Source organism: Panthera onca, chromosome E1 (genome assembly GCF_046562875.1).
Source record: "Panthera onca isolate mPanOnc1 chromosome E1, mPanOnc1 haplotype 2, whole genome shotgun sequence".
Taxonomy (NCBI): Eukaryota; Metazoa; Chordata; class Mammalia; order Carnivora; family Felidae; genus Panthera; species Panthera onca.
Window position 1 is genome coordinate 11323769 of NC_138352.1, and position 26684 is coordinate 11350452.

The window sequence follows — 26684 nt, forward strand, 5'->3', positions numbered from 1 at the left end:
TGGCCTCGGACCCCCTGGGTCCTCTCGTCACTTCCCACGTGGCTCCTTGATGGGGGGTCAGGGCTGTGGGTGGGGCCCAGTGAACGGACGAGGGCTGTGCCTTCCCCCCACCGTCTCTGCCAGGGGCAGCCAGACCCTCACCGCCCCTGGGCTCCAGGCATTTAACCCGGCCCTCTCAAGGGACCCCCTGGGACCCCAAACCTGGTTTCTGGCCCAACCAATTCCCCCACAAGTTTTCCGCCATCCCTTTAGGCCGAGGCCCTGCCCCTGAGCTCGTGGCTGGCCCCGCACCCCAAAATAAAGTTCCAGCTTTCACTCTGCTAGAGCCCCTCGGGTCAAAAGCTGTTACTTCTAAAGAGTATCATTTAATACATTTGAGACATCATCCATATAAAGTTAGCGTTACTTTTAAAAATTAGAACCTTAATATAAACCAGTAAAAAATGGGTCTGACCGAGCCTTGGGCAACCCCTGTGGAACCCACCCCAACTCGGGCAGGAGTGAGTAGCCCGATCCCCGCCCCAACTCGGACAGGAGTGAGGCAGAGTGGAGTAGGGCCGGCCTTCTCGAAGCCAGCCCCATGAGGCAGAACACTGACTCCAAGGGAGGGCCAAGAGGGACACAGAGGGGACAGCCTCTGTCTGCTCGGAACAAGCTCTCAGCTTCCCAGCCCAGCTGTGCCTCGTTGCTCTTTTCGGCCCCAGACCGTGGCAAAGCCCTTCCCACAAGTCTGCTCCAGGAGCGTTAAGGGCAGGCTCACCAGGCTACCGATGAACGAGGGGCCTGGGCTCTTAGGGCAGAGAGGGGAGGAGAAACAGGAAGGAGGGCTGGCATGTTGAGGCAGGCGTGGGAACCCTGGCCACGTCCCAGTAAGGGCACGCTCACAGCAATGTGGTGTGTGCGTGTGTGTGTGGCCGGGGGGCACCAGCAGAGGCTGAGGGGGGTGACGGGCGAAGCCTGAGGACCTTGGGAAAGAAAGAAGCCCACCCCTAGGCAGTGGTCCCGCCAGCAGGGGAGCGACGGGCGGGCATGGCCCTGAGCCCCTGAGCTGCAGAGAAGCCCATGCGTGGAGTGTCCCCAGCCTGAGGAAGGGGGCGCCTCGCTGCCCCGGGGGAACCCGCCTTTGTGACCGTCTCGCCTGGTGGAGGGAGGGCCCGGGCCCCTGGCAGTGGGTCTCCGGAGCGCGGGGGAGGGGGCGCTCTGCAGCCCGGCCCGGGCCCTCAGCGCCCCGTGAGCAGCAGCGATGCCCCGCCCGGGGGGGCAGGGGGTCAGTGCAGCACCTGGTCCAGCTCGTACTTCTCGCAGAAGCGGCTGGTGAAGGGGAAGCAGGTGAGGTACTCGATCCAGGGCCAGTGCACGGGGTGGACGTAGAGCCAGATGACCAGAGAGGCGAAGAGGCCGGCGAAGACCAGCAGCGAGACCAGGATGAGGGCCCTCTTGCGGTACTTGTCGCTGGTGCCGAAGGTGATGTAGGGCAGGAAGGCGAAGGCCAGCAGCAGGCCGCTGAGGAAGCCGAAGATGTGGGCGATGTTGTCGATCCAGGGCAGGAGGCCGCAGACGAACAGGAAGAGTACGATGGCCGACAGGTTGAGGAAGGCCTTCCAGGGCCGCTCCAGCAGCTGCCAGCTCTGAAAGAGCTCCACGAAGAGGCAGGCGAGGAGGCCGAACTGCGACCCGGCCGGGCCCACCTGGGGCGGGAGGGGGAGGGGAGAAGGGTCATTTCCAGGCGCCCCAGGGGGAAGCCCGGAGCCCCCGGGGACCCGGGTCAGCCTATGGGTGGGCTCCTCCCAGGCGCGGGGACCCTGAACCTGGGGTGGGGGCGGGGACGGGGTCAGGGAGCAGCCGCAGCAGCTGGGCCACAGCTGGGCTTGCGGCACCCACGTTTTCTGCAAACCCTGAGGGCCTACTACGGGCCCAGTGGGCGGTCAGTGCAATCAACGCGACAGACAAGCCCACTCCAGGCAGCGAACGGCGGGACAGACAGACCCTGAGCGAGCCAACAGCGTTAGACTGAACCGATCAAAAAACTCGCCGTTTCCGTGAGTCTAGAGTGGCTGGGCGTTGGCGATTCCATACAGCTCAACCCACAGTTATGTGACAGGCAGGTAGGCAGGCAGGGTCGCGGTCACAAAGAGAAACGAAGCAGAGGCGAACAAAAGGAGGGACAAGATCTGGGAAAGTCGGAAGGGACGCCTGAGCATGACCCGGGGGCAGTGCTGTTCCCTGCACCCGGGGATTAGGGGATCGGCCACTAAGCCCACAGCTTAGCTGTCCATCTGCTGTTGAACCTGGCGTGGGAGGGCGCCGTGTGTCCCTGTGGCAGAGCCAGTGGGGGGGTGGGGGGGAGAGCAGCAGAGCCGGCCCCGCCCCCTGCCCTGCCCCTCCGAGTGCCTACCTCCGCCCGGTAGGGGAGGAAGAGGGCACTGGCGAGGTTGCCGGTGATGCCGCTGAGGATAAAGATGATGGCGATGCGGTGCCAGCCGGCCAGCTTCTCCAGGTCCCGCAGGATGGTCATTTGGAAGACCACAGACACGAAGCAGTGCACCACGCTGGGGAGGGGGGCGCACCAGGCATCAGCCGTCCCGCCTCGCCTCTGCCTGCGGCTGCCAGCCAGGCACTGCAGGGGCAGCGGGGTCTGGAGGCTCGTGGCGGCTGCGCGCTGGCCCGGGAGCCCTCCTCCGGGGGTCTGGGGGGCGGGCAGACATCACAGGGGCCTGGCGGGGAGGGGCGGGCAGCGAGGGGCCTTTTACCCAGCGTGGAGGAACAGAGACAGCCAGAGCCTGTAGAACTGATCTGGGACCTCGGGGTTGAGGAAGGGCAGCAGCCCACACACCTTGTCCAAGCAGTGCACCTGGGGGCAAGCGCGTGGAGGTCAGTGCCCTCGACCCAGCTGGCCCTGACGTGGGGGGGGCAGAGCCGGGTACCTGCTGCGGGAGGGTACCAGCTCCAGGAGGCTGCGGCGCTCTCCTCCTTACGCTCAGGGCCCCGCCAGGCCCTGCCTCACCTGGGAGCAGAGCGTTGCCTCTTCGTGGAAATAGCCGTGCATGAATTCACAGTATTCCCGGGTGGTGATCTCACAGCTGGGGGGACAAGGAGGCCAGGGGATGCGTCAGGGCCCTGAGGACTCCTGCCCGTTCACCTGCTGCTCAAGGCCTGGCCACAGCAGGCATCGCTGGCGGGAAGGGGGTGCCGCTCTGCGGGGACCACAGCTCTGGGGCAAGCTCCCTTGCCACGGGTGACCCCAGAGTCACCAGGTAGGGAGGACACTGGCCCGGGGTGGCGGGTGGTGCCAGAGGATGAGAGGAAGCTCTGGGCGGGGTGCCCGGGGCAGAGTGCCCGGGCTGGCTCACCTGCCCTTGGTGCCGATGCAGCACGGGCGGCCCTTGATCTGGCAGTCCATGTGCAGGAAGCCCGTGCGGTTACTCTTGGCCTGCTCCGTGCAGATCTGCCGGGACGGACACCGGGTTGGGCCCGGGCAGCGGCAGGCACCCCCTCCCCGCCCTTGCTAGACCATGCTCCACCCCGGACACTCACTGGCCACTTGGTGATGTCGTCGGGCCAGATGTGGGCGCCGCTAGAGGCTGGCTCCTCACAGGTTCTGGAGGCAGGGGTGAGAGGGGGCAAAATGAGGAGCTGTGCCCCGCCCCCCAGCCTGCCACACTCCCCTCCAACATCCCTGCAGGAGCCAGGGGCAGGATACGCAAGGCCGTCTTCTCATGGGTGGCCCAGCGGTGGGCCACCCTGGGACCGTACCTGGGGTCCTGATGGCACACTGCCCCCGATGTCCGCCTCTGGCCCAGATCAGACTTGTCCATGGGGGGGCCCGTGTCATCCTGCCACTTGACAAAAGTGGCCAAAGTCTCCTGGAGGGCGGAGGAGGGTTGGTTACGACTAGGCGAATGTCCCCGTGAGAGTGGGCAAGGGAGCCTCCAGGACAGGGGCTCTTCCCCTCGTCCCCAGGGCTCAGACCCATCTCCCAGACCTCTACCCCCGGCTGACGTTCCCAAGACCTGGCTTCCGCTCCTCTGGGGAGGTCGGCACCCTCCCTGTGCTGGCCCGTGTACAGGGGTGTGTGGGGCCGGGAAGGAGGGAGGGGATGGTCCTCCAGGGGCCCTCCCCAAGGCTAGGGCAAGCGGAGGGCCGGCCCTACCGAGCAGTCTTTCCGCTGGGTCTGGATGCAGCCCGAGTGGTCGTTCTGGACACAGCAGCCCGAGTCCCGCTCAAGGTCTCGCTCCCGAAGCACCAGCTGGTCGATCTGCTGGTCCTTCCGGATGCAGGGCGAGAACTTGGCTCCCAGGTGGATCAAATCGATCTGGGGGAGGGCAGAGAGTAAGCGTGGGCCCCGACCTGGCCACTCTGTTGAGTCTCCCCTGAGGGCCCCCTGACGAGGGGGGGGGGGGGGTCCCCTGGGCAAGCCGACCCCCTGCCCAGCTGGGGGTGACGGGGCCCAGGGCCTTCCTGCTGTGGTGCTGTCCCACCCGCCGGGCCCCTCACCGAGCTGGGGCCGATCCAGAAGTTCTCCTGCTGGATGTACTTCACGCTCTCATACACACCTTTGTTCCTGAGCACCTGGGGCAGGGGCAGAGGGAGGGCGGTCAGGGGGTTCCCCATGCCAGGGTAGGGCTGAGGGGTGAAGCTGTGGTGAGCCCAGAGCACCCTCCTGCACGGGCCAGGTTGTGGCCACAGGAGGGATTCGGTGGCCGACGACGCTTGATGCCTCTCGGGCGGGTGGGACCCCCGGAGCGGAGCACCCCTAACTTAGCCTGGCTCACCAGCTGGGTGGTGACGTGCTGGGCAAAGCCCACGGGTGCAATGCCATACGTGCAGATCACCAGCAGCGTGATGATGATGTGGACGAAGGTCAGCCAGTAGGTGAAGTAGGGCCTGGGGACACAAGCCTGGGGTCAGCGGAGCCGAACCCACATCCCATCCCTCAGCCTGTGGAGCCCGTCCCCCATCAGCTCCCCTTCTATTCCCCTCCAACTCATCCTTCGTCACAGTGACATCACAGCCCCTACAGGGGGCGCCTGGGTGGGTCAGTCGGTTAAGCGTCCAACTTCAGCTCAGGTCACGATCTCACGGTTCGTGAGTTCGAGCCCCGCATCGGGCTCTCTGCTATCAGCACGGGTCCTCTGTATCCCTCTGCCCCTCCCCCACTTGCGCGCGTGCTCTCTCTCTCTCTCTCTCTCTCAAAAACAAATACGCGTTAAAAAAAAATGCACTCCAACATGTCTCTCCCTGCTTAAAACCCTTAGATGGCTTCCTGCCACCTTGGAATTAAGTCCAACATCGCCCCCTCCTGCTGGCTGCAAGGCCTTGCTGTGCCCACCCACATTCTTCTCTTACAGTTCCTGGAACAAACCACAATCCTCGCGGCCCCAGGGCCTTTGCACACGGTGCCTCTTTTGTCAGAAATGCTCTTCACATCTCTCTTTACCCGGCTAACTCCTGCTCACGCCGGCTGCACCCCTCCTCACCAGTTCACTCTCATTCTCCGTCCTCCTTGGGACGCTTGCTATCCTTGTTATTACTTATTTATAATCAGGGTTTAATGTCTGTCAGGTCACTGCCCATCGCACACTGGGAGGACTGCCCTCCTCCAATCCTCTCATTTCCCCCAAGGTCTCTGTGCACATCCTGCCCCACGCTCCCCTCACTCATAGTCCAAGGTTCTGACCGTCCCTCTGGCCCACCGGGCCCTCCCGGTCTCTCCTGTCGGAGCTGTTCTGGGGCCAGTGGGGGATAGCACTCAACGAACGCTTGTCGACTCACTGCTTTCGGGAGCCAGGCTGAGGATCCAGGCCGAGGAAGCAGAGAGGGGGAAGAGGCAGCAAAGCGCCCGGGGACCCCTCCCCGGTGACGCACATGCTCGCAGGGCAACCCCGGGGACTCGTCCCTGCTGTCCTCGCCTGCAGGGGGCGCTCGCCAAATGCCGGCTCAGTGAGTAAGGGGGCTGCTGCAGGCGAGGGTCCTGGGGAAGCCGGAAGCTCCCAGGCCTCCCGGGGTGGCCCTCGGCCCTCCTGCCCTCTGCCTGCACCTGAGAGCGGGGACGCCGCCCACAACGCCCGGAGCCGGCCGCCTCGCGGCTCACCGGTGGCTGTCGAAGCTCTCCAGCTGGCGCTGCACGGTGCTGCTGATGCTGCGGCGGTAGCTGCGGTTCAGCCAGTTGCCCACCACGCCCAGGCCGTAGTGCCGCCTCTTGCGGTCAAAGGCAAAGTGCTTCACCTTGGAGGCGATGCGCCTGCTGCGCCTGGCCCCGGGCGCCGGGGCTCGGCCCGAGTCCTTCCTGGTGGGGGAGGGCTCTCAGCCTGCTGCCCCTTCCCCCCCCCCCCCCCCCCCCCCCCCCCCCGCACATCCCAGAAGGGGGCCCGGGAGGGACCTGCTGTGGGCTGGGGGAGCCCTTCCCCACTGCACCACTTCCCTCCGCTTGGAGGAAGGCTGCCCAGAACTCACAGAGGGACCTGCACCCCATCGGGGGAGACCGGGGAGGCCGAGCGTGGGATCCCCCGGAAGTAGCTGGCAGAGAGCGGGGGAGACTCAAACACATCGTCGGGCATGGAGCTCATTTCTTCCTGGGGTGGGGTGGAGCGGGGGACACAGAGAAAGACAGTGTGAGGAGTCACTGTCCCAAATACTGCTCCCAACAGCTCAATCCAAGGACAGAACAAAGCGGGACAGGCTCTTGGGGAGGGAGGTGCAGGGCTTATGCCTGGGAGCCCTCGCAATGATTTCCCCGTTGGCACCTGCCCCGCCAGGTCCCTGACGGAGAGACAGGGGCCCAGGAGCTCCGCAAGGCAGCATATCCCTCCAACCAGGGGGCCCTTGGGCCTGTCAGGGGCTCCTGGCAGCGCACGATCAAGGCCAGGTCACCAGTCCTAACTCCCAGGCCACCCCGTACCCTATTCCCGAGGCCCACACCCCATGCTTGCCTTACTAAAAAATGAGGAGTCAAATGTGTCTGCCCCATCGACCACGTCCTCCTCCAGGAAGCTGGGGTAGGCAAAGCTGCGTTTGATCACCCGGCACCGCTGTCCCGTGGCATCCAGCACGGAGCGCCCCTGTGACAGGGCAGAGGCACGGGCATCAGGCCCCCCCTCCAAAGGGACTGTCAAGCCCATCCTCCCTGGGCAGAGCGTGGCCGGAGACAGGGCACCATCTTCCATAGCCCTGAACGTAGCGCTCTCTCCGCAGTTGGCCGTTTTCCTCTCCCTGCTGACGTCCTGCCCTCTGGCTTGGGCAGCTAGCTCGCCACCACTCGTCCCGCACCCTTACTCCCCAAAACTCGGGCCATCTCCCCCAGCCCCAGCTCCGCGGCACGGCACACCGTGCCCCTGCCCCCCCTCTCTGACCCCCACGTGCCACGCCCCCTCCTACCTCCGGGCCTCTGCGTGGGCCCTTCCCTCTGCTGAGAAAGCTATTCCTCTTTTGGGGAACTTCTTATTTTTCTGGGCTCAGCTCAAGTGGCTTCCCTGACATGAGCCCCTCTCCTGCACCGACCCCGGCACTTATCACACTGACTAGTGACAACTGCCCCCTCGGGACTGGGGGCTCTCCCAGGGCAGGGACACTGGCTCCTGTCACTCTGCAGCCCCCGTGCCCAGCACATCATAGGGGCCGAGTAAACTCGGGTGAACTGACTGCACATGTCACTTCCGACTTGCCCAGCCCGTGTCGGTGCAGAACCCGGCTTCCCAAACCCTGGAGCGCTGGGGCTGGAAGGCCATGGGCCAGGCCCCGGGCCTCTCTGCCGGGTAACCTCATGCATCCGCTGCCCTTGGCACAGAGGGATGCGCCCAGGTGAGCTCTTGGGGGATGCTCTGGGGGGAACAGAGAGGGAGGGAGGGGCGGCGGGGGCCGGGCAGAGGCATCTTCACCTTGAGGAGGGCGGCGGCAGCCTGAAAGCTCATGTGGGCCACAGACATCCTCTTGCGGCGGGGCAGGTGGGAGTAGCCAGAGCGGACGCTGGTGAAGGATGTGAGGGACAGGACCCCAGGGGTCAGGGGCGGGTGTGGGGCATGGGGCCTGTCCACCTCGTCCGGGTGGCGGAACGCCCGTCCTCGGGCCAGTGGATCCACAATCTGGAAGAGAGGGAGGGAGGGAGCAGGTCGGGCCCCTGGGCTCTGTCCCCTGCCACTGCCGCCGCCCCTCCCTCCCCCCCAAACCCACCTTGGGCATCTTGCAGGGTTTTGGAGACTCGGTGCCCTGGAAGGATGGCACCTCCTGGCTGGGGAGCTCCAGGTCCCGCTGGCACGAGGCCTTGAGGCGGCCGTAGCGGACGCTGCAGTGGTGCAGGCTCCTGCGTTGCCAATGCTGTCGCTTCACCTCCCAGTCGCCGCTGACCCCGAACCACTGGGCCGTGCCCCTGCGGGAGCCGAGAGCGCCGCGGGGGTGGGCACGCCGCGGGGACGAAGACCAACGCGGGCCAGGGCACGTGCAGGGGGGACGCAGGGTGGCAGGGTGCCATGCACTTGGGTGCAGGGGAGGGGACGTGGGAGGTGACAGCATGTGTGGGCAGGGGACGACAGGCGACAAGGCACGTGTGTGTGCAGTGGAGGGGGACAGATCGGCTCCCCCCTTTTGCCCCTGGGTTGGTACCCAATGACCAGCTAAAAGGGGTGGGCAGGCCTCCGGGAGCCACTCTGTGGGCCGGTGCCTCCCCCCCACCCCGCTCCTTGGCCCACGCCCGCAGGCTCCACCCTGTGACTTTCTACAAGGCACACATTGCCCTTGGGCCTCAGTTTCCCCCCCCGGAACACGGTGTTAACGGATTCTCACGTTCCAGCCCTGCAGGGAGGGCCGCTCATCAAGGCCTTCCCGCTCCTTCTAGGAAGGGGACCCAGGGGCCAGGCCCGGAGAAGGTCCGTAGGGCTGCCGGGGACGGGGGGCAGGTAGGGTGCTCACTTTCGAATGCTCTGGGACAGGGAGGCCTGGCGGCGGAAGCCTGGGCGCTTCTCTGAGCTGCCCTCCTGCCATCGTCCCCGTGGCTCCTGGAGGCTGACACTCTTCACGTAGGCTGGGTTCCTGGGCCTCTGTGGGAGGACAGGCTGGGACTTGGTGGAGCCCAGAGCCTGGGCTGGCTCTTTTTTGGCTCTCTACGTGAGAGCACCACGGAGAACAAGCCTCACCCCCAATTTACACGCCCTGAGCTGCTTTCCTTCCAAATGTAAAGTCACCATCTTTTAACTCTTCAGTGACCCCCAGCGTGATTTCCTAGCTCCTGGTTCCCTGTAGGAGGAAGAGCCCCCCGGGGTGAGTGGGTGGCACCAACACAGCACCCCTTTATGCCCCAGGACACTGTTTCAAGCCTGCTCTCAATGAGCCCTTTATGGAGCGCTGGTCCAGCCTGTTGGAAACGTTGCTCATTTCCATTCTCCACGGGAGCCAGGCGCCGCGGGGTCAGGCTGCTGATGCCCAGCGCGGGGGCCCCTTCCCCCAAGTGTGACAGCCCTCGCCCCTGGGCGGGGTGGTGTGGCGGGGCCCAGACAGAAAGGGAAACAGCCAGTCCTGGGTGGAACCGGGAGGCTTTCTCAGGACCACACATCCCACCGGGAGACCCACAGCGATCACCGGGAGACCCGGCACCTGCGCTTGGGGCCCGCTCACTGTGACATCTGGAAAGGCAGGAGGGGGCACAGGCCTAAGTCAGGGGCTACACAGGCAGCTGGGGCTCAGGCAGAAGGGGCCTCCTCCGCCCGAACAGTGCTGTGTGGGCACGGCTGTTGTCTGGGGCAGGGCGGCGAGCCTCCAGGCTGCCCCCTCACCTGTCCCTTTACCTGGGGCAGCATGCTGGCCTGCTCGCCAGGGGCCGCGGTCTCGGGTGGAGGGATGGTGATGGACAGATTGGGCGGCTTCCGGCTCTGCAGGCGGCTGCTGGACGCGGAGGAGACGCTCTCGCCATTCTTGTCAGCGGAGGCCATGGCGGGCAGGGGGGCAGCGTGGCTGGAATAGAAACAGGGAGGGGGGCACGAGTGTGTCGAGAGGTGGCAAGACAGGAGGGGACCGGGGACTGGGCAGGTGGCCCAGGTCAGGCCTAACTAACTCTGGGGTCTAAACCTCGCCCCAAGAGACCGAATCTGACCTGGGTGGGGTATTATTGCAAGAAGGTCTATTTCCGCCCTTCGTCCTTCGTTTGCATTCCAGGCCGGCCGGGGCCTGAGAAATCCCCACCTTTCCACCTCCTCCCACTGCAGGACCACACCCAGAAAGGAGCCTGAGGGCAAAGGACTGAGCTGCCAGGTGACCTTGGCCGCCTCGTCAGCCTGGTCAAAGTAGGCCAGGGGCCAGAGGGCATCTTCTTGGGACCCCGAGCCCTGCCTTTGATCTCGGGGCAGGGCCTGGGGGAGGACCAGGAGAAGGCTCCGGGGCCACCCAGTGCGCTGGCCACAAAGAAGAGGTCCACAGCTGTGCGGGGAGCAGGTGCTTTCTGGGTTTCTAGCAAGGAAGTGGCTGCGCGGCCTGATTGCAGATAGAGAGAAAGCCACCGTGCTGGTTCCTGTCCCCTGGGCTGCCTGGTTCCTTTTTCAAAGGTAACTGAAATTGCCACCTGTCTGGTACTTCTCTCTTTTCATGGAGGAAAAACGCTATATCCTAACCATAAAAGTGACATGTGCTCAGACCCAGAAGACCTATAAAGCAGACAGTGAGCTCATGGCCTGCCTGTCACCCCATCTGCCACCAAACAGCCTCTTTGCAGCTGGAAAAGGACACACATACTTGGGTTCTACACACGCTCCTGCCACAACTTTTCTTCCATAGTGTGTGCGTCTGGTCCCATCAATGCACACAGAGCTACCCTATTTTTCTTGTTTTTAACGTGTATTTATTCTTGAGACACAGAGACAGTGTGAGTGGGGGAGGGGCAGAGAGAGAGGGAGACACAGAATCTGAAGCAGGCTCCAGGCTCTGAGCTGTCAACACAGAGCCTGATGTGGGGCGGAGCTCGAACTCACAAACCGTGAGATCATGACCTGAGCTGAAGTTGGACGCCTAACTGACTGAGCCACCCAGGTGTCCCCTTTTTCTTTTCTTAAAAAATGTTTATCTATTTGAAAGACAGTGGGGGGTGGGGTGGGGCACAGAGACAGGGAGATAGAGAATCCCCGAGCAGGATCAGTGCAGAGCCCGACATGGGGCTTGAACTCACGGTCGTGAGATCACGACCAAGCCGAAATCAAGAGTTGGTCACACTTAACCCACTGAGCCACACCAGCGCCCCTAGATTTCATTGAGTGACTACCAAGATTTCATTGAGTGGAACATACCAAGATTAAACCAATTCCAGACTGATGGCTGCTGAGGGTGTTTTCGGCATTTTGGACTTGTGCCTGGTGCTCACCGACACCCCTGCCTAGACCCAGACCGGGTCCTTGTCCCAGCACTAACCCAAGACAAACTTCCAGAAGTGGAGTTGCTGGGTTGAAGAGTAAGTTCATCTTGAATATCAATGGATCTTGGGAAATGGCCTTGCCAGAAGGAGGTGGCAATTTACTGACTCCGCCCCCATCTGGGGCTTTTCTACTCTCACTTGGGTCACCAGCCCCCACTTCCCCTTTGACTCCACCAGAATCAAGGCCCCCTGCCTGTTCTCTTCTCTCCCTTTCATCCCTCACTCTGCCCTTTTCCTGGCTAAAATCTGCGGCTACTTTCTCTCCCCACTTCCCGAAGCTGCTGGAGCGGGTTTGGTTTCTCCTCCCCTCCTGTAAGGCCAGGGGCGCCACATCCACCTGCTGATACAGCGGGGCTGACCCCGGCTGTGCACGGACGCGGGGAGTCACGCGGGAGCCCTCCGGGTAAGGGCATGTGGGGCCGATGTGTGACAGAGGGTGACAGCAGCCACGTTTGTCCCGAGTCTGTCCGTCCCTCCATCTCCACCTCTCACCCGAAGGACCACAGGCAGCCTCCCGAACACTCCACCCGCCGCCCCTCGAGCCCCCACCCTCATGACCGTCCTCTACGTAACAACAAAAGTCACCTTTTAAAAGCACCAATCACACCACATCACTCTCTGCTCAACAGTGTCCCACGATTTCCCATTCTCCCTTAAAACGGACTCCAAGCTTCTCACTGGGGCCTTTGAGCCCTGAGTGGCTGTGTCTCCTCCTTGCCCCTGACCCGGCCACTCTAGGCCCCCGACTGTCTCGCACCTGCTAAGCTCGGCTAGGGGCGCCGAGGGGTCACGGTCAAAAGCACGCTGCAGGTGGGTGGTTCTGGGCTTGACCTGCACAGAGGCCCGCACTTGACCACAGGTCACCCACGCCCTCACCTTATAATGGGGGAAAGACCTCCCCCCCCAACCAAGAGAGGCGCCCTGGGCATCAGATGACAGAATGCACGACACACGCCCAGGCTGTATGCGCACACAGAAACGTGGGCGGGAATGTTCACGGCAGCATGATCAGCAGGGCCCAAAGGTGGAAACGACCCCAATGCCCATCAACAGACAAACGGACCAACAGAAGGTCCCACATACACACAATGGAATGATTAGTCACAAACAGGAGGGCAGCGCTGACATGGTCCAGCAGGGATGAACTTTAAGGATGTTTATGCTAACCGAAAGAAGCCAGACACAAGGGACGCCTGGGTGGCGCAGTTGGTTAAGTGGTCGACTTGATTTCCGCTGAGGTCGTGATCTCATGGCTCTCATGGCTCTGTGCTGAATTAAATGTGAATTACAGCTCAATGAAGCTGTTAAAAATGTCTCAGGCAGGTGCTCCCCAAACGTCAGGCCTCTGCCTGCGCTGGTCCCTCCATCTCCACGTCAGATCATCACAGGGTGGGACGGGTAGCTCCTTCCTCTCACTCTGGTTCCAGCCGGAGCGCTGCCTCCTCCGAGGAGCCCCCCCTTGACTGCCTGAAGCAGCCCCCTGGCCCTCCCCTCCCTTCAAGTCTCTCCGTCACTCTACCCGGGTTGCCTCCCTCTCTCTCTGCCTTGTTCACTGCTGCGCCTCCACCTCCAGAGGAGTCCCGGCCGCAGACAGCATCAGTTCGTACGTGTCGAAAAGCAAACAAATAAGCAAACAGTTGCTGCCCCTCCCCCCACCCCCTGCTAACCGGGTTCCTACCTTCGGATCTGGGCTGAGCTCACAGCTTCCTGGGTCTTGTCGCAGGGGTCTTTAGAGCATGATCTAGTATGTTCTAGTCCTTCCCTCACTCTCTGCAGATGCTCTGGGGTCAAGTTTCAGCTGTGTGGGCAGGTGCACAGACGCAAAGGCAGCCGGTTCCAGGCCGAGCAGGGCAGCTCCTTAGGCGCGCGCAGTCTCTAAGGAAGGAAGGGCAGACTCAAGCAGGCGCGTTGGGACCAAAGGACCTTTTAATCTTCCTGACCTCAGTCTCTGCATCTGTAAAACGGGGTAATCCCACCGGCCTCGTGGGTGAGGGGTTAAAGGCTATGTTCTTGCCACCTGGAGTAAGAACCCCTCTTGGCGGTGAGCTGGGTGCTCAGACGGCCGGGCAGCCAGGGGGGTCCAGCCTCAGAGGGTTTGCCTAAAAAGCCACCTGCAAGCCCCCACCCCCTCTCTGGGCTAGGAACCCCAAATCAGGGTGGCCTCTACTTTATTTTTCCTGTTTCAACATAACTTCACTACACACGTTTAACTTAAAGTGCTGGCTGTCTTCTGATCAACATTTCCTTTCTTCAAAAAAAATTGTTTTTGGGGGGAGCGCCTGGGTGGCTCAGTCAGTTGAACGTCCGACTTCGGCTCGGGTCGTGATCTCGCGGTTTGTGAGTTCGAGCCCCGGGTCGGGCTCCGTGCTGACAGCTCCGAGCCTGGAGCCTGTTTCGGATTCTGTGTCCCCCACTTTCTCTATGCCCCTCCCCCACTCACACTCTCTCTCAAAAGAGAATAAACATTTATTCGCTTTTGAGAGAGACAGAGCGTGAGCGGGGGAGGGACAGAGAGAGAGAGGGAGATCAGAATCAGGAGCTGGCTCCAGGCCCTGAGCTGTCAGCACGGAGCCCGACCCGGGGCTCGAACTCACAAACCGCGAGATCACGACCCGCGCCGAAGTCGGACGCTCAACTGACTGAACCACCCAGGCTCCCTTCAACATTTCCTCTCGATTAGAGTAAGGCAGGTATTTCAGACAGTGTTCAAATGATTCAGAAGTCATATTCGTTTTTTTTTTTTAGAACATTTTTTAAAATGTTTATTGAGAGAGAGAAAGAAAAAGAGGGAGACAGACCAAGCAGGTGCCACACTCAGCAGACAGCCCAACGTGGGACTTGATCCCATGAACCGTGAGATCACGACCTGAGCTGAAGTCAAGAGTCAGACGCTTAACCGACTGAGCCACCCAGATGCCCCACAAGTTGTGTTCATTCTTTAAACGATTTATCCAGGTCACATCCACACAACATAAGATCAAGCATCTGAAGGTAAAGAACTCTGTGATATTTCGCTCTAGGAGCTCCTGCACAGGGCACACTCGGCAGCAGACCCTCGGGGAGCAGAACCCTGACAGCTACCAGAGGCAGGACAGGTCAAGTATTCCCGTGCAACCAGGCCTGGCTTGGCCCTTCACATGCATTACCCCATTTTGTCCTCAAGACACCTTTCAAAACAGACATCTGCCATCGCTCCCCTTTTGTGGCTGGGAAGGGAGGAGGCTCAGAGGGGTTAAGTAACTTGCCCAAGCTCACACAGCCAGGAAGGGAACAGCTGGGTCTCTTTAAGAAACAGGAGCCACCCCCCCACCCAGCCCAAAGCTAGAGCACACTGGGGGCTGGACGGCCCCCTATCAGGGTGACAGTGGAGTCCAGCCCAGAGGGAAATTATACTCAAAAGCACTTAGACTCTGTTCCTCAGAGGCCCGGGGTTACCAAGAGGGGCCCAAGGGGCTACCGTGAGGCCCACCAGAGGCTGGGGGCAGGTCTGCGCCCTCCCTCTGACTTCATGGGGCAACAAAGGCTTCCAACCATAGGAGGAACTTTGGGGTGGGGGGGGAGTGGGCGCCAGAGGGGGTCCTGAGGAAGAGCTGGGGGCCCGGGATGTTTCTGCTTTGGGTTTGACCAACAGACTCAAGCATCCTTCTTTCTACTGCAAAGTGCTGGGAGACCCGACCCCACACCTCAGGGCAGACTGGCCGTGGACGATGAGGCCGCCCAGAGATCACGGGCAGATGGGCCTCAGCGTTGGGCCAGCCGGCTCCTCAGATCCCACTTCGCGTCTGCTCTGGGCACAGCTCCCAGACAACAGCCTCACCTGGGGCCCCTGCACGGAAAGTTCTCCAATTTAGTCTCCTTTGGGACCAGGGTGCAGTGAGAGGGCACCAGGCAGGCACTGTCCTGGGAAACTGGCACCAAGGAGGGAGGGAGGCAGGCCGTGGAGGAAGGCTGGGAGAATAGGGCTGCCGAGTCCAAGCTTGGGTGAGCTCATCAAGCAGGTAGGATCCTTCTGGAACTCAGGGCTGGTCACACTTGCCTGGAGTAGATACCCAGGGCCCTTCAGAACCTGCCCCGACCCCCACCTGATACACCAGTGTCCCTGCAGATTCCCAAACCCTCACTTTCTTGTCTGAGGCCCTGCACCTCCCCTGGCCGCACTAGGCTCCACCTTGTCTGCCTGGGCGACGCCAGGTGAAATGTCACCTCCTCCAGGAAGTCTGCCCTGTCACCAGACAGAACCAACCACTTTCTCACTTGCCTCTCCTGGCATTCTGCAGAGATCTGCCTGTGCGTAGGCCTGGGCCCTGGGCAGAGGCAGGTCTGGGCAGAGGCAGGTCTGGAATAATCAGGCCCCTGCTAAGGGCTGATGGGATGGGAGGCAGGTGGGGGGGGGGGGGGGGGAACGCATGCATGGCTGCAGACTGTCAGTCCACATGGACCCTGGACCAAAACTACCTCCCCCCATCCTGCACCCAGCCCACTCTGGAAAGCTCCACGAAGTGCCCACTGCCCTGCTGTGGCTCTGTGACCAGATGCTGTCCCAGGATGAGCCCCCACTGGGTCCCCCGTTCCCCCCTCCCCAGCACAGCCCAGACTCCCCAGCCTAGGACCCCCTGTGTTGCAGACCATCTGTGCCACTGTCTTGACAGAAATGAGGGCAGACACAACCTTAGGCGGTAGGACTGGGGAGACTGGACCGGCCCCAGGGCACTTCTGGGGGTCACGGGGAGAAGCGGCCTGGCCCTGGAGAACAGACGCAGGGCTGCGCGCGTGCCTTCCTGGGGCGCAGCATGGTACCCAAGACCGTTTTCACCATCTTCGTGGCCAAGGCCACGTCCTGGCCTGTAAAGAAACGTCACCCTCCCCCCTTTCCTTCACTGCTAAGCCAGGGACTTGGACGAGGTGATGGCCCAGCATCGATGCCCACGAGGCCCACACATTTAGTACAAAACACCACTTTCCCACAGCCCCTCTCCACCATGGAGGGGTGAGCCTGCTCCTGAGACTGACCCCACACTTGTGCAGAAGCACCAGAATCCCAGTTCCTTCCCGAGAGCGGCAGGGGGCAGAGGGTAGGGCCGGTAGTGTGGTGGGGTCATGGAGGAGCCCAGACAGAAAGTGCTGGAGTTTTGGGAGCACCCCGCCCCACACACGTCTCCCACGCCCCAGAAATGCTTGCTCACTGCAGAGGAAATTGTGACATCCTGGGACCGGGCTTCCTCCTGGCCCACAGTCACATCCGCTGCTCCGAGACCCCCTGGGTTGGTGCAGCGGCCAGCCTCCGGGTCGGGGTGGGGGGAGCGTGGAGAGTCTGAGAGCCTGTCCCACCCAGCGAGGCCAATGCCACCTGCCCAAGCTGGATCCTGGCCTTGCTGGGGCCCTCCCCAAGAAGGACCTTCAGCCCCTGCCCAGGGTAGTTGGAAGACTTCGAAGGGGCCTGGGTAGGGAGAGGGGACTGAGGGTGGAGCCCGTCCGTCGTGGGGTGGGGTGGGGCAGATCCAAGAAAAAGTGAAGTGCAGTTCAAATGACCCAGAGGGACCCAGGGGCTGACACTGTCACCCCTGCACCACACCCACGACCCGTGGTGTGACCCAGCTGCCGGCAGCCAGGCGCACATGACAGAAACGGAGACTCAGAAACCACTCAGTGATGCCCACAGAAAACCCGGTTTCCTCACAAAGGGTGGGGCTGGACACTACCAGCCAAGCCCTATCCCGACAGTCGCAGCCGGGCCTCGGCCGGAGAGGTCCCCTGCCCCCGATCTACCAGCGCACGTCCAGACGGGGTGCTGGAGGGGCCCCCAAGCCCCTCCCCACCTGCCTGTCACCGACGCACCCTAGCAGGTGTCTGAATGCTCCCCTGGTCTTGACGGGGTCTCCGGAATCCCCAGCCTCTGAGGACTTCACGACCCAGGACAGGGAGTGAGCCGCAGCAGCTGACATCAGCGTGTAGCCTGCGTGTGGCCAGAACTGGGGACCAAGGGGAGGGAGGGAGGGAGGGGCTCGGGCAAGGGGCGAGCATGCCCTCCAGTAGAGGACAGAGGGAGACCACTACGAGCCACCAGATCAGATCAGGAAGTTCAGGGGACCTCCTCCGGCGGGGGGGGGGGGGGGGGGGGGGCGCAGGTCCCCTGAACCGAGGAAATAAAGAAACCACCACTTGGCCGTGGGTGAGTGGACCACGGGAGGTCCAGAGGGAAGGGAGGCGGCTCGGGGCTTCGGGGAACCTGTCTGTCCCCTGATGAATCACAGGATGACAGGATGACAGGATGACGGCCAGGGGCAAGGAAGTGGCCTCTCTCCCCTGTTTCCCTGTCATAGAAACTGAAACCGGCCTGTCCCTCCGCCACAGCCCTTCTGGGAACCAGGTCGTTTTTAGAAAGCTGCGAAGAGGAAGCTGGCCCTCACCCACTGTGCAACCCCCAGGCAAACCCTGGCTTCTGCTGACCTCGGGAAGTTGCTCTAGCTCGAGGCCCAGGCGCTTATGTAAAGGCGGTCGTTTGTCTAACCCGTCTCCCTATGGGCTTCCTGATGGCCAGTGACTCACCCCCGCGCACCTCCCTGCCCTGCTAAGTGGGGCCGGGAGCAAAGGCCGGGAAAGTGCAGAGGCGACTCTGAGGGCTGGGGATCAGGACTCAGGAAGGCAAAGGACGCGGGGGGACGGGAAGGGAAGGGACCACCACGTCCCCCTTGGAGGCTTTGAACTCCAAGTCACTCCCTGGTCAGAGTTAGAGAAGCCAGCAGGAAGTGTCCGCGGGCCTCTCCGTCCCTTCCGGCCAGCACCCACTTCCCCACTATACTGGCACCTGTGCTCAGCCCAGCCTCACCCTGCCCTGCACAGGGAGAGGCCGCACCCACAGAGGACCCCGGCCCAGAGAGCCCCCATGTCTTCACCCCGACACCTTTAAGGGCTTTGCTCACACTCAGTTCAGAAGGCAAAGAATGGAGAGGAGGGGGCACAGTCAGGGGCTCGAGGACCTGCTGGCTTGTCCCCACTGTCCCCACCAGACCCCAGGTTCTGGATTCCCCTTGACCCAGTTAGAGTGGCTTAGGTAGCAGGGCCAACCACAGACCCAGGAAGCGGGCCCCGGGCTCCAGGCTGAGGCTGTGAGCCTGTGGGAGTCCGGGGTGGGGAGGCCAAGTCTTAGAGCGCCGCAGACCCCGACGCCCCTTTGTAGTACGCATCAGCTTTCTCAGGACCGCGCGCCAGCAGGGCGGGTGGAGATGTGAAGGCCCCGTCCTCTGTGGGGGCCCTGGGCCCAGGAAACTGGCTGAGCTGGATGCAGCAGCCGCTGGCAACATGCAGGGGCAGGCAGGCGGCACTCAATGCCGCCACGTGTCCCCAGCTGGACACAGTGCTGGGCCCTGCCCTCCCAGGTGCCCTCTGGGACTTTCTGGACTCCAGAAGCTGCTCGTAGAAGCACACGAGGGGACAGCAGCTGAGCAGGGATGCACGTGCCCTTCCACACCCCAGGAAAGCAGCAGCTCCCAGAGCCTAGGGGCCAAGTGCAGCTTGGGGACCATAGAAGAAAGGGAGCACAGGGGCCCGTCCTGGGGTGCTCTGCCCAACGGCCCAGCCTCCTCTGGGAAGGTGACATGTTCTGTCCCAGTTCTGTTACTCCCTGAGCATCACAGTGAAGAAGGGAGGAGGCAGGGGGGCTAGGCAGCTGGGTGGCTCAGTTGGCTGAGTGTCGGTTGAGCTCAGGTCGTGCAGTTTGAGCCCCACATCGGGCTCACTGTATTGAAGCTGAGGTCGGCACACGTGGAGCCCACGTCAGGTCCTCTGCCCCTCTCTCTCTGCCCCTGTCCCGCTTGCTCTCGCTCTCTCTCTCAAACATAAACTTTGTCTATCTAAAAAAAATTTTTTTGTAATGTTCATTTTTGAGAGAGAGGGAGACACAGAATTCAAACCAGGCTCCAGGCTCTGAGTTGTCAGCACAGAGCCCGACGTGGGGATCGAACCCACAAACTGTGAGAACCTGAGCCAAAGTTGGACGCTTAACAGACTGAGCCACTCAGGTGTCCCCAAAATAAATAAACTTAAAAAAAAAAAAAAAGAAGAAAAGGAAGTGGCATCGGGGGGCCAGAGGCCCTGACTCTTTCTGGGCCAGATACCGGGGCAGAAGAGGCTCCTAGAAAGGGAGGACACACCACTGGATGCCATGTTGACCCGAGCTTGGTGCGGACTTGAGCTTTGCTCCAAACAGGCAAGAGGATCTGTCTCTCTTAGGATCCTGCCGTGCTGGGAATTGGTTTTTGTTGTGTTTTCAAGTTTATAATTATTATAATTTCATAATCTCTGCATCCAACGTGGGGCTGGAACTCACAACCTTGAGATCAAGAGCCAACCCTTGAACCAACCCAGCCGGGTGCCCCTGGCAGTTGGGTTTTCACTGGCTGAGGCCCAGCCCATGCTCAGTGGTTGGGGGAAGGTTGGGGTCCAACATCGGTTGGGGAGCGGGGCGGGCCTACTTCACCCCTGCTGGAAGCTCCCTGACACCGAGGGGTGACCAGACTGTTTCCAGACAGGACCACACTCAGCACCCAGAGCAGGGCTCTGTCTTGAGTTTGCAAGGGTGGGGTCCACCTACTTTCCACCCACCTCTTTGTGGCCTGGCTCCAGACGGTCCAACTGGGGCACCTGGGAGGCTCCGTCGGTTAAGTGACTCTTGACCTTGGCGTAGGTCGTGATGTCACGATTCATAGGTTCAAGCCCCAGCTCAGAGCCTACTTGGGACTCTGTCTCTCCCTCTGCCCCTTCCCCCCTTTCTCTCTCGTATGCTCTCTCTCAAAAGAAAAAAACACTGTCCAACTGGGGGAGACTGGTGCCCAGCCCTAAATGCTGTGTGCTTCAGGCAAGCCACTTCACATCTCTGACCCCAGTCTGTTTATGCATAGCCTCCCGGGAGTCTGAAATCTAGGTGGCTTTGTCACCATTAGCCAGGGCTCACTTGGGTGGACATTCAGCAGAGGGACAAAGGCTTGCCATAGTTTATGGAGAGGTAAGCACCTTGCCCACGACCACTCAGCCGGAAGTCAGGCCCTGGGCTGTCCTGGGTCCCCCTCACTTCTGGAGGCCCAGGCCGGCCCCACGGCTGGGAGGGAGCATGCCAGGCAAACAGTTTTCAGCTTGTAAACACTCATTAAGGAGCTAATAAACCTGACTTTCCAGAACCCTGCCCTGGAGCTTGCTGCTTCCCTCCAAGGGGCTGGTCCCAGCCCCAGTGGCTGCTAGACCTTCAGGGCCCTTGGACCCGGGCTCATCCAGGCCATTCGGACAGGGGAATGTGGGGATTTGTAAACCCTACTCACCGAAGTCCCTGCGTCACTTTGGGGCAGCATGGATTCTCCTGTCGAGGAATGAGGAGGGCTGCGGGGAGGACAGAGACAGGACTCAAACCCTGGCCTGGCCACCTACTTGCTGGGAGACTCCGAGCAATTTGCCAGAGGAAACTGAGCCTCGGTTTCCTCTGCTGTGAAATGGGGGGATGCCTCCCCCATCCAACAGAGAGGACATGAGATTATGAATGCACAGAGCCTAGGCCGCTATTGCTGGCCAGTGATCGGTAGCTTCTTTTATTCCTGGTTGACCACGGCTCACTTGGGTCCCTACATCTGAGCCAAGAGCCCCAGTGGTGACAGATCTCTATTTGACAGGTGGGGAAACTGAGGCTCAGAGAAGTCAAGTCACCTGTCCAAGGCCCCAGAGTTAGGGGGTAGTGATGCCTCTTGCCACCCTGGCACTGGTGGGGCAAAGCGGCCACAAAATGGGCCTGGGGTGGTGACCGAGTGGTCCGTGGGCTGCGGGCGAGTGTAGGTGTGGGCCTCTGAGACTCAGGAGTCCCTCCCAGCAGCCCCTAGGCAGAAATGACATCACCTGGCACTTAGGTAGTGCTTCTCAGCTTATCACAGGGTTTTCTCAAACATTCTCTCACACTGCCCTTATCTCATCATCACCAGTGAGATCAAGGGCTCAGGCCAGATTTTAGTGCCAAGTCCTGCTCTGGCCCCATCCCACAGCGGGTCCCCCACCTCCTGTCTCAGGCCTTCTGGGGGCCACCCTGGAGGCCTGACCTGGGGAGGGCCATCCGGAGAGGACAAAGATGCTTCCTGCCGTCCGGCAGGGGCGGGACCCCCCCCAAGGATGCTCTTGGCACAGGCTGTGGGGCCGCACGTGGGAGGGAGAGGAGGCAACCAAGGCTCTGAATGGCTTACCCCGTTCCTGGCCCCAAGAGCCCGGCCGGAGGGAGCAGAGCTGAGGGTCACCGCCGCCATGACCTCCTTGCCCCCCCATCACAAAAGTTGGGGGGGGGGGGGGACAGGGAAAAGCCCCGGTTGGGAGAAACCAACAGTTCCTGGTCTGAGACTCCACTCCCACTTGGAAACCCACCCTCCCGTTCCCTCTTCCCTCCGCCTCTCGGAGCTGAGGTTCCCCACCCCGGATCAGCCCCCCTACAGAGTAATTCTAGCACTGTTCCCCAGCATGTTCTTATCGAGTCCTCCCCAGAGCCCACGAGGCAAGGCCCCTGTTGTCCCCACGGGCCTGTGCCAAGGGCCACAGACACGCTCCTAACAGCAGGCGTGATGCCACTATCGTGGCAGCTCCTACCTCAGGCTCCCAGCCCCCCAAGACTTCACGTGCGACACCACTGGAATCCTCCCGGCAACTCGTCCCGAGGCTCTGTTCCCCCACTGTATAGCTGAAGAAACTGAGGCACGGGCTCTAAGTGACCCTCATCCTACCGACCACTATCTCGTAGGCCACTGTGCCCACCAGCTTCTGGGCCTTGCTTCTTGGCTCCCCACGCTGGGAATCCCCCTCCTACCGCCCTCCCACCCTCCTGGCCGGCATCCCTGATTGGCATTGCCCACTTAGCTCCGACCATTTTCCTAGCACCCCGCCCCCACAACATGCCTTCTGGCAGTGTCTGAACGGCAGACAAATGACTTGTGTCTGGGTCCCCGGGTAAGCGCACACAGTGACGGAATGTGGACGCAGTGCTCCTACTTCCCTGAAGACGAGGTGATGAATTCTTATTTACACACCTCCAACTTCCATTAGGGAAGCAACACTAACTTTATGGGCTGTGTGGGAAAAGCCCTTGTTTTCCCCCCAGTGACGGGACAGGTGGGGCCACGTGCCCTGGCCTGTATCCTCGGAGCTGGCTTCGCCCGGTGGCCTTCCCAGCCCAGCCACCACCGGGTGAGTTTGGCCTGCACTCCCAGTGGCCACTGACGTCCCCGCCAGTCCTCCCCCCAGCCTGGCTCAGCTGGATGGGAACCCGGGAGCAAACGGGTGAGCTCACTCCGGAAATCCCCGAGGGTGGCCAGGGTAACACTGCTCCAAAGTGGGTGGTACAGGCCGGAGGGGATGTGCAGAGATGGGGGGGGGGGGGGCGGGGGGAGGCAGCCCAGAGAGCACATCTCCCCAGATGCCGCACCGCGAGGCAGGCGGGAGGCTGGGGCCACCCCGATGCTGCTACCACTCGTCCTGAACCAAAAAGAAGTGGCAGGTGGCTCGCTGAAGTCACCCGGACAGGAGCAGGTACGGGCATGCACAGACACACCCCCTCGGCGTCTTCCTGCTCTTATCTGCCGTCTCATCGGGCACAGTCTGTCGTAGGTTGACGGGAACCCTCTGAAGGGCTCCAGCCACCAGTAAAAACACCACCACCGACGAAGAGCCAGGCTCAGACCCCGGCGGCCTCTACAAGGTATTTGTGCCGCGGTTAATTCGTCCTCTGAGAAGAACAGAAGTGCCCTCCTGGGCAGTGTGGGTCTGTGCGTGTGTGGGATACCACGGAGACCTACAGCTCACAAATGAGCGAAGCAGATAGGAGTCAGCTGGCCGTTTACCAGCAGGTGGCACAAGGTTTTGGGGCTGGGCCTGGGAACCGCAGCCCAGGTTCAATATCAGGCTCTACTGCTTAATTCCTGAGCAGCTTTGCACAAGTCTTGAATGCTGCTTTGTGCCACGAGAGACACTAAAGACAGAGGCCCCTGTTTCGGGGTTTTCGATCAACAAAAAGATGGCAGTGCCATTCCAGCCCTTTTGAAGTTTAAAAGCAAAACAGCCGACAACAACGAAAAACAAAACCCACCAAAAAAACCCCCCAGAAACTGCCACCTGCCCTCTTGCCCTGCCAGAGTTCTGGGTGGGTCCAGGAGGCCAGGGTCCAGAAGTGAACAGAACGTGGACAATGGACACTGTCAGGAAATGGGAAGGGAGGGCAGTGGAGTGGCCCGGGCTCCTGGGCAGGGACCGTGTCTTCATTCCATCCCATCCTTTGAGGACAGCACCCCCCCCCCATCCCCCGAGAACTGAGCCAACATTTCTGAGCCCCATTCAAAGGACTCGTCCCTATGGGGTCCCCCTGGCCTGCCCCCTTGGCTAACATCAGGAGCAGGGGCTGCCTCGCTCTGCCAGCAGGGGGGGCCCACCCTGGGGCCTCTTGTCTAACCCAGGGTTCCCACAAGCCACAGAGGACCTTTTTATTGCCGGAGGGAAGCAGATTGGAGAGCCACAAGGAACTAGAAGCCTGTCAGTCCTTGGATGTTATTTTCCTGGTGTAAATAACCAGAAGAGTTAGGTGTCAGGTCAGAAGGGAAAATTCCAGCAGGTCACATGGCATTAGGCGTCCATGCCTGTCTCAGCAATCCAGCTTTGGGAAAATCTATGAGAACAGAGTTGTGCCCATTCCCTCCCCCCCAACCAGGCGGATATTTGAGCTGGAGGGCTGTCCTGGCTCACCCTGCATGGGAGGCTGCCTTAGGGGTGAAGCACTCCAGGACTGAGCCTTGAGAGGGCCCTGTGCCCAGCCCCTGGGACTCAGCTCCTCCCCCACAGCACCCAGACCTGCTTCCTGTAGGGCCCCCCCTTTGAGCAGGGAAGAGGCAGGCTGATGGCACCAAAGGAAGTCCTATTGCTGGGGGAATAACTGCCCTCACAATTTAAGTTTACTCTGTTCTTCTCCTGACCCCTGGGGAAACTGAGGCAAGCAGGGGCAGTCCAGAAGTAACTTGACCGGCCAGGTGCGGCTCCGGGGTCTTTCAACCTCAGCGCAGCAGTGACATTTTGAGCTGGTTAATTCTCTGTGGTGGGAAGCTGCCCTGTGCACCGTAAGACGTTTTTAGCAGCATCCCTGGCCTGTACCCACCAGATGCCAGTGGGAACACTCCCCTCCTTCTCCTGAGTTGTGACAACCAAAATGTCTCCAGACATGATCAAGTATCTCCTGGCACCAAAAATCAGTCCCCTGCTTGCCCCTCTGCCCTCCCTACGAAGTGGCAGGAACACAGAGGCTGGGCTCATCCTTTTACCAGCAAATGTCACGAACGCGGGGTCCTAAATTATTTGGGAACCAGAAGCCAGTTCACGTGTGGGGTCATCTGGCAAGTCTCCCCCCCCCCCCCCTTTAGCCTTTCACCCAGTTAGGCAGGGGCTGAGACCTCAGCTTCCCCTCTGCCCTGGGATGGGAGAGTATGTCTAGCAGACATAATCCTTTCTAACCCGCACCTAACCCAAGGCCCTTGCAGCAACAGAGGGGACTGCTGGGTCCAATTTCTGAGCTCCGACCTAAACTTGCTGCGAGTCCACTCTCCCGCACCTGTTTCCACCCTGGCGAGGCTGAAAGCGGCCAGGCGGCGGCCCGCTGCTCGTCCAGGAAGAGAAAGGGGAGGGAAGGGTCTGAGTTCCAGGAGCTTCTGAAACGAAGGCGAGACTGCGCGGTCCCGTACCCAGACAGTCCCCTCTCTTCCTCCCGGGGGCTTTACACTTCTGCTCAATCGTCGTGCCCCCTACATCTGGTGACCCGTGGCCAAGGGACCTCTTAGGCGTCTCGCCCCGGCCGAACCCCAGGGACCGGCAGCCCGGGTCCAGCAGCCCCGTCCGAGCCCAGCCCCGGCCTCTAGCCTCGGGCGCGGCCCACGTGGGGCCCGAGCGCTCCGCAGGTCGGGCGCCCTCGCGGGCCCCGCACAGCAGCCCCAGGCCGGGCTCGCGCCGGACCCCGCGGACCCCTCTGACGCCTGCGGCCCGGCCGCCGCGTGCCGAGCTCCGCCCTTCACCCCGCGCTCACCTCCCTGCGGCCCCACGTCCCCGGGACGCAGCTCCGAGCGGCGCCGGCCAGCGGCTGGGCGGTGGCTCCCGGGGGCGGGGCCCCGGCGCTCCGCCTCTTCCCTACCTGCGCGCGGGCGGAGGGGGCGTGGCCTGGCGGTCCGGGGCGGGACCGGGCGGCCCCGGCGACCTGGGGCGGGGCCTGGCGGCCTTGGGGGCGGGGCTCCGGGCGGCGCGGGACTAGGCAGCCCGCCCCGGGGCGCCGGGGGGCGGTGGGGAGGGGCTCACGCCCCTAGCTCTGCGCTCCGATCCCTGGTTTGGGGGCGGGCGTCCACGCCTGGGGAGAGCCCTGTTTTCTACGGGAGCCGGTCTCTTCCAGGCGTCGTCCTCTCCTCCCGGGACAAAGCGCATGATCTAGGTCTGAGCTGCCATCACGTCACCCCTCCCCCCCAAGGAATAGTCACTCCAGTGACGACCACACCCCCATCCCGCTCCTGCCAGCGCTCTCATTCTAAGGCCAAGTGGACCTGCCCCTCGAACCTTTAGCCGCTCACTTTCCCTAAAACGCATTTGGAGCATCTCGATCGCTCCTCGTCCTACTGCAGCTCCCGCCTCCAGCAAGCCTCTGATCTCTGCCCTCCTCTGCATCCTCCCGGGGCGGACGCGCGCTCCTAGGCCGAGTCTTGCTCCACTTCCTCCGCCCCCGTCCGACCCCCACACGAAGCCGCGGGTAGGAGTGTTTGCCGCTGAGCGAAGCACGCGCTGGGTGCCTGCGGGGGAGGGGGTGGGGCGGAGGAGGGGGGAGGGTGTCTCTGGAGGAGTCCCGGGAATCTTCTGTAGGGCCGACCCAGTGAAAACTCACGTTGTCTCTGGCCCGACGACACACGACCTTCCTGATGGGGCAAAACCTTGGTTCACACGGGTGCCTGCAGCCGAAGAGGAAAGCGTTCAGGATCTGGAGATTCGGTGAGGCCAGCCTCGGGGACAGGGTGGCCTCAACCCAGGCCCTAGCCCCTCTGAGCCTGTTCTTAATTTGCAAAGTAGTAAAGCCTGCCTGGCCTTCTCACGTGGTTGGCAGTGGGGCTATAGCAGTGTTAACTAGGTGGTTATTACCGGCGGTGGAGGCTGAGAGCCAGAGAACCTAAGTTCAGATCCCGGCCCTGCCGCTTCCTCTCTATGTGGCCTTGGATAACCTACAACCTCCGGGAGCCTCTGCTTCCTACCCTGTAAATGGGGGTGATAATAG

The 26684-nt window shown here is 61.8% G+C and overlaps 1 protein-coding gene across 6 annotated transcripts; it reads right to left on the minus strand.

Annotated features, from left to right (window-relative positions):
- Positions 1-345: 345 nt before the first annotated feature.
- Positions 346-26423, minus strand: RHBDF2 (rhomboid 5 homolog 2). Of its 6 annotated transcripts, XM_060645299.3 has the most exons (20): positions 25461-25545; positions 20698-20755; positions 13065-13261; positions 9774-9939; positions 8902-9029; positions 8167-8362; positions 7875-8078; positions 6930-7058; positions 6454-6572; positions 6092-6286; positions 4773-4884; positions 4495-4569; positions 4151-4312; positions 3754-3863; positions 3535-3598; positions 3351-3445; positions 3005-3080; positions 2751-2851; positions 2396-2549; positions 346-1688 (listed from the first exon to the last, which is right to left on the minus strand). In XM_060645299.3, the coding sequence occupies exons 4-20, from the start codon at positions 9915-9917 to the stop codon at positions 1269-1271; spliced, it is 2484 nt and encodes an 827-aa protein (XP_060501282.2). In that variant the 5' UTR covers positions 9918-9939; positions 13065-13261; positions 20698-20755; positions 25461-25545; the 3' UTR covers positions 346-1268. The 6 variants fall into 6 exon arrangements, with proteins under 6 accessions (XP_060501282.2, XP_060501285.2, XP_060501281.2 ...); XM_060645302.3 differs by lacking the exons at positions 20698-20755; positions 25461-25545 and adding an exon at positions 26301-26423; XM_060645298.3 differs by lacking the exon at positions 20698-20755 and having other exon boundaries at positions 25461-25583.
- Positions 26424-26684: the final 261 nt, after the last annotated feature.